General features: G+C 36.6%; 1 protein-coding gene across 1 annotated transcript; it reads right to left on the bottom strand.

Moving 5' to 3' along the window:
* Positions 1-4,403: 4,403 nt before the first annotated feature.
* Positions 4,404-6,601, bottom strand: LOC140776373 (GDSL esterase/lipase At1g71250-like). Its single transcript, XM_073120052.1, has 4 exons — positions 6,346-6,601; positions 5,847-6,241; positions 5,432-5,693; positions 4,404-5,264 (listed from the first exon to the last, which is right to left on the bottom strand). Exons 1-4 carry the CDS (start codon positions 6,599-6,601, stop codon positions 5,017-5,019), a joined length of 1,161 nt encoding a protein of 386 aa, XP_072976153.1. The 3' UTR covers positions 4,404-5,016.
* Positions 6,602-7,078: the final 477 nt, after the last annotated feature.

The raw sequence follows: 7,078 nt of genomic DNA, 5'->3' as shown, positions 1-7,078 counted from the left end.
CTTAGGAAACCCCAACCCTAGATCCACAATTTTATGGCTCACTGAAGGCCACGTAGCATAAGTTACAGACAAGAATAGGTGTAAACTAAAGCACGTAATGCCATCATATGGCTCTATTTATTATAATAAGATGAATGCTGGTGCTCTGCAAGTTACTTGGAATCGGACAGAACTATCTAAGACACCCACTCAGTCATTGGCCATGCTCATCAAAGGATCATAGTAACAAATAGTATGACCTCACACTTCTTGAAGTTCGTCGGGTAGAAATGTAAGAATAATACATGCCAGTAGTGAGGGTTTCTTGTTACAAAGGATATATTTCTATGCTTTACAAAAATTTTAGAGCAATTTTTTTTTATTGATCCAAATACTGAACTACGTTAATATATAAATATATATATGTAAATATCTTTAACTTAATTTTTTAGTAATTAAGAAAAGAAATTATAGAACTGATTAGCTTTTTTAAAAATGCTAATAAATTTAATATTTTTTATTAAGACTATGGTGAATCAGATTCTATTTTATAATAAAGTTTAAAGGGTAATCTATTTTAATAATAAATAATAAAAAATGTGGCTGGTTCGGTTAAAAACTCGACTTTGAACTTTCATCCCGGAACGTGGGAAATGTACTAACACAGTCAACACAGCAGGTTCTCGTGGTGGAGGCCCACATCTTCTGACCAATTCAAGTGATTTGGAAGACGAAAAGTTGGTCCCACTGTACGACCTCGTTGTGTTTGGTGGGATGAGAGGAAGGGTTTGCATCAACGCTTCTATAATCGCATATGTGAATTGAGATAGTGATGTCATTGCTAAAAACTTAGGCACCACTTTAATTAAGATAGCGATTGGATTAGCTGCGGTTTGTGTTTGTGATGTACTATTAAAATAGTCGGTTTGGTACGTAGTAAGTACCCTCAATTATGTGGTACGTTAGTTTTGTCTTGTTTCTACAGGGATTATGAAATTTTTTGTTATTAGTGTATTGGCATACCTAAGCCAGTTTTTTTTTTCCAAAAAAAGATTGTGATGGGCTTTATTTTGTCTCAACGAACAGGGCATGTATGTCTTCTGTTAAAAAAAATTGGATTAGCTACAATTGGATCTACTTTGCTAGGAGCTAAGACAAATTTATGGCTACTGTGTCTAGCTCTACCAACATTTGGATGGTTTGGAAGACCTAAAATAAAATTTATTTCAAACATATAAAAGCAAAGTATGATCATAAGGTATGAGTGGCTCTTTAGTCTAGAGACGATATGATAAACGATGTGATGTGCAATCTACTTCCAACGAGTAAGGGGTGTTAAAATAAACGATTGGCTCATCGAAGAAGTGTTTGCGCTAGATCTTGGCCAGAGACCTCTCCGTCCTCATCTCCACTCCCCTCTCAATCTCCATCCCTTTCCATCCCATCCCATCCCATCTTCTCTAGCAATGTTGTGTAGATCTCTTTAAATCTCTCATCATAGGCATTGGTTTTCTTTAGATGACTTGCGATCGAGAAAGATAAAAAGATCTTGAGGGAGGAAGAGTAGAGCTTGGTGGAAAGGCCTTTTCTTTTCTTTTATTATTCTTTGCTCTTAAGTGTATAATAGTTATTAGGTGTATTCAGAGTTTAAAGAAAACACTGTAAAAAAGAAAAAAAATTTAGAGCGACCATAAAAATCAAATATAATTTAAGAGTGAAGATGTAATTAACTCTAACAAATAAATAAATGAAACAATTTTGTGGCCAAGAAGTGGTTTAGATTTTGATTAGTTTATTTATAAGCTAAACAAATCTGTCTATAACTTAAATAATCTATACACGATCGAATAACATGTATAAGCGATTTAGATCAAATCCAGCCCGTTTGCCACCCTAACACCCAACATGACATACATAGAAAGGAGGCAAACACACAAATCTAGAATAAGTATAATCATTTAGTCCAAACACCAACTAATTTCCAGCAAAAGATAAATTTAAGAGTGCAATGCATGAGGCTTTTGCTTTTGGTAGATATACACAAATTTATCCTATCATTTGATCCACACAAACAAAAGGATAAAATCCCTGCCATTAAAGAGACTGGATGGCTTAAATTCATTATTGATTACTGTTGGAATAATCGAGTGATTTGACGCAAATAAAAGATAAACGGAAAAGTCCTCGGTGGTAGTACGTGCTGTTTGCGATAGGATGGTGAGACTGACCCATTGCTACTGGTAAATATTTTAAAGTGAGTGCATGCCGTCTCTCTATAGTAGCTCTTATTGAGAATATTATTTTAGTTTCTTTAAACTAATTTTTTATATCTTCACATAAGTCAATCGCTTTGCAAATTACTTACAAATTTGGTACGAATCAGATCAAATCATATTAATAAATTAAGTCTTGTTATCTTATTTACTTATTTAATTTTAAAAAGTTATAATTTTATTTAATTAATTAAATTTAGTTATGTATAGTTTCAAAAAATTATTTATAAAATATTTAAATAATATCAAAAGCTAATCTCTAGATTTATAACTTTGATATTTATAATTTCTCCGGATTCGAAATCTATCTACGGTAAAACGAAGGAATAATCGAGAAAGATAAAGAAGACTGATTTAGTTAGTTAATTAGTTAACTTTATTCTTATTATTTTAAATTTTGAATAAATCGAATAATTCCATATGGATCCGATCAACTAAGAATTTTTACTCTTATAAATAGAAGTGAACATAATAATAATAATTGAATTGAATGAATCTAAATTTAGTCGATTATTATTTTCGTCATTATCTTTTTATCTTAACCGTTAAATTATTTTTATCTTCATAGGAGTAGATTATAATCATAAATCTCTTTTAAGCATCCAAACCCTAGCCATCTCCTACCTCCACCGCCATAACGTCGAAAATTACCATTCTATCCTCTTTGACCTATCTCAACCTTCGATTTAGGTAAAATTAGAGCCATTAAAACCTTACCTCATGAGGTTACTTTCACATAAATTTTTACAATTTTTTACGATCATTAATATCAAATAATTTATTTTGCCCCAACAGAAGTTAATTAATTCATTTTTTCTATATTAAAAAAATTAACATGAGAAAAATCAATGAATGCAAATATACGATAAATAGACTATTTTTCCCGGAAACTTCATACAGTTCATCGTACCAAATGCTCAACAAATCCCTTATGTATATTAATTATATTGGTATTTTTGTCTCTCCTTATTGAAGTCAAATGTGGAAAAACTTGGAAAGCTTTCGAGGCACGCAGAGGTACCCCTAGAGTTGAAACAAAGAAGCCTAGAGCTGAAAAAAGAAGCCTAGTGCTGTCTTTTCTCTCAACCAAGTTCTGGGACTTATCACGAAACATCTTACATGATTGAGTTTTCCCTCACCCGTACTTCTCTTATTTACAGAAAAAAATTTAAAGAGTTAAAGCATTCCTGTACGACATCTCTACAACGTGATATAATTTTATTAGGACAAATGATTGAATAAGAAATATATATTTTTCTTCAAATCTTACTATTAAAATTAAATAATACTAAATAAAATTAATCGAAAGTATTAGTCATATCAATCGAAATTATTAGTTTTTTTATTTATAAAAATAAAATTAGTCATATTTTATTTCTCTCTCTTAGTTATCTATTTTAAAAAAAATTAAAAGTAATAATAAATTTGTAAAAATTAATGCTTCTATTATTAAGAAAATAGTTATAAAAATAAACAATAAAAAATACTTAAATTCTAATTATTTTATTGATTAATCTAGTCACATATATAAAATATTTTATATACCTTTTAATTTACTAACAGATTAAAATTATTTTTAATTATATTTTAATAACTAGTTAGTTAGTCTCCAATGATTGCTCTTTTATTAGATATATCAGGTTAACAACACTCTATCCCCCTAATTTTCATTTTCATCTGTTACTTTTTTATCTACAATTTGATCATTAACTATTTAAAATCATCAAATTGCCACTTTTTTTTGGTTTATTGTTATGATTTCTAACAGAAACTTGTTACATAATCTTATTATTAGCCAAAATGTCCTCCTCTTTAACTTATCATTATCTTCTTCCTTCTCTTTTTTATGTTTCTTCTATAGTCTAACTACACATATAATCTCACAAGTCACAACTACAGTCATTATCACTAATTCCTCTAACTTTTCACTCTCTCAAATCCTAAACCTAGATATAATTTCATCACCATCGCAAACCCCTACAATTCTCTTTCTATTTCTCCCAGACACTAATCTTAAATATAAATCACACCATCAATATCAAATTCTATTGCTAACAACCTTTCAATAATCCTTTTAACTCATCCTTACAATCGCAATGATCAGTCACAGTGATTATATTTATCATGGGTGTCGATATTTTAGGAGAATAATAATTATTTTATAACTTTTATTAACACCATCAAGGACCATATTAGTTATCTCCAAGTCACAGTAATCTTTCCGTAACAAAAGTTATATTAATTATTATTTAGCTCGTAAACCATAAGAGATAGATTGTTGATTTTGATTTGTTACTGATGCAAGATTATCAAGATAAGTTTCTAACTCACCCTTATAAATTGTCCACAACTCTCATCTTACTTGAGATTTATCCATATGAAATAATTTCCTACGCATGACACTGACAATATTTCTAAAGGCCTAGTGACCAAAATGACAACTGTCTTTTCTCCTCTCTCATGGTCAAAAGAGTTATATAGACATCACAAGGCATGTCGCTCAAGTTGGAACTAACAACATTTTCCATGGTGGGCTTTTGACTGCAGGCTTATTAGACCCAATATCAAAGTAGAATTCTCATAAAGAAGTACTTTTTTCGCTCCTGAACTTTTCGATGACGATTCTTGTATTGTAGCTAATCCAAAAGCTCTAATATAAATCTAGAAGAAGAGGCACACATGTAAAGCCAGTGATCCTATTCATCTGGAAAGTAGCAACAAAGAAGGAAAACGTTACGTACCGTTTCCTTCTGGCCACTGAGAGCTATCCTGCAATCCCATGGCGAGCCAATTGCTTCAGGAACATAGGCTCGCAGATGCTGAGCTGGCGCTCCGGTGATGGTGGCCACCACGTCCAATTGGCGAGCAGAGCGTTGACGGCCTCTGTGGTGCTGTAAAAATCCCACCATACATGCTTCTGGGGCACATCACATTCCATTTCCTTGGCGAGGCATCCTATCATCCCCCCAAACTGGCCTAATCCACAGCATGCTTTCCTCACGTTCTCGAATCCTGCAGTATAAATTTTTATTCAAGAATTCACAGTCAATGAACGTAAAGTTGCTCAATTGTTTAGATAAGTAGGGACTTATCCGTGCATAACAAGTTGACAACATCCGATCAAGATCAAGCTCAAGCCAGAGTTATCGAGGTTTTAGATATCCGGAGTAAAATCTCACCGTAGATCCCAGGGTTGGAAATGATATTCATCACCCCTTTATAAACATCGCAGAAGACGAACTCGGAATCCGGTAACTCCGACCGCAGCTTCGCCAGCCTGGCCGCCAGCTTGGCGTTGTACCCTTGGATCACCTCGTTCACCTCCTCGTCGCAATCCAGTCCATCCAACCTGCGACGTCCCTCCCATAGGACACGTGGCGAGCATCCCAGCGGGCCCACCCCCATCACCGCCACCCTCCTCACGTCCGCCTCGTACAGATGCTGCACGAGGAAGAACGAGTCAGAGAATTAACGGGGTTATAAATGCATGAAAAATGGGTTTAAGAGGTTTAAGGGGTATAGGTTTGGAGTCTATGAGAATAAAAGATCTAAGAGGGGTATGAATGCAAAAGAGATCATGAGGCAAATCAGTACGCGGATGGCGTAGATCATCCGGGCGACGAGGAATCGAGCGAATCCCCGCCGTCCGTACTTGGGGGCGGAGGCGTCGGACTCGGAACCGCGGGCTAGGAGGCGGAAGTAGTCGTCGGCGCCGAAGGAGAGGAGGAAGAGCGCCGAGGAGGCCACGTGTCGAGCGGCGGCGGGGCCCGCCTCGATCTGGATGAGCTGGATCGCCTCCGACACCTGGCGCACCTGCTGGTTTAGGCTCTGCACCAAGAAGTAGCCGCCGCCGCCGAAACTGAATCCGGCTGCGGCGGAGGAGACGATCGTGCCCTGCGCCGAGCCGTAGTTGACGCCGCCGTACGCCCCCGCTGCCGAACCGTTCAAGCCGTAGAAGGGAGGGGGCCGGGAGAGGCGCATCAGATCCGCTGCGATGGCGCCAATTTCAAGAATCAGGGGGTGGAGAGGGATAGGATTGTTACCAAGTATTGGGGGAAGTAGAGAGAGATAACGAGAAAGGGGGTGTGGTTACCGATCAGATCGGGGAGGAGGCGGTGACGGGAAGCGTCACAGAGGAAGGATGAGGAGAAGTTGAGGGGGAGGAGGGGATAGAAGAGGGTGTTGTCGCCGCAGTTGACGGAGGAGTCACCGAGAACGAAGAGGGCAGTCGACGGAATTCGGGAATCCACTGGATCCGGCGCTGGCGCCGGCGCTTCTCCGACATAAACCGCCACGGGGACCAGAGGAGGAAGGAAGAGGAGAAGGAGGCGGAGAAGTACTCGCCCCATCTTTATATCTCTCGATCAATCGATCGAGTTCTGGAGGGAAATTCACTTGTTTGAATTTATAAGCTGAGCTATATTTTGGGCCGTGGAGGGAAATAGATAATTACTAGCACGATCTTGTATAATCTCAATTATTAACTTATAAGAATAGTGGCATAAGCCAAAAACTTTAGACACCATTTTCTGTTCTACTTGATACAGTCATATAGCTCAGTTAATTATATATATATATATATATATATATATTCTGTCACATCTTAGAATAAATCTACCAGCTAAAAGTGTTTAACAGTTTATAGACATCTATTAATTTGAATTTAATTCCTTTACATATTATAAATTGAGCTAGTTGAGTTGGGACAATAAAGCTCTAGCAAGCCCATGGGCCGTGGAGTGAACTCAAAATAAGCTCACTTCGTGCTCAGATCGAACTTGTGCTCGGCTCGCATCGAGTTCGATCCGAGCACGGGCTAGAATTTT

Source organism: Typha angustifolia, chromosome 14 (genome assembly GCF_048772165.1).
Source record: "Typha angustifolia cultivar Huaian chromosome 14, ASM4877216v1, whole genome shotgun sequence".
Lineage (NCBI taxonomy): Eukaryota > Viridiplantae > Streptophyta > Magnoliopsida > Poales > Typhaceae > Typha > Typha angustifolia.
The sequence above is the reverse complement of the archived record's forward strand: the minus strand, read 5'-3'. Positions and strand labels throughout refer to the sequence as shown.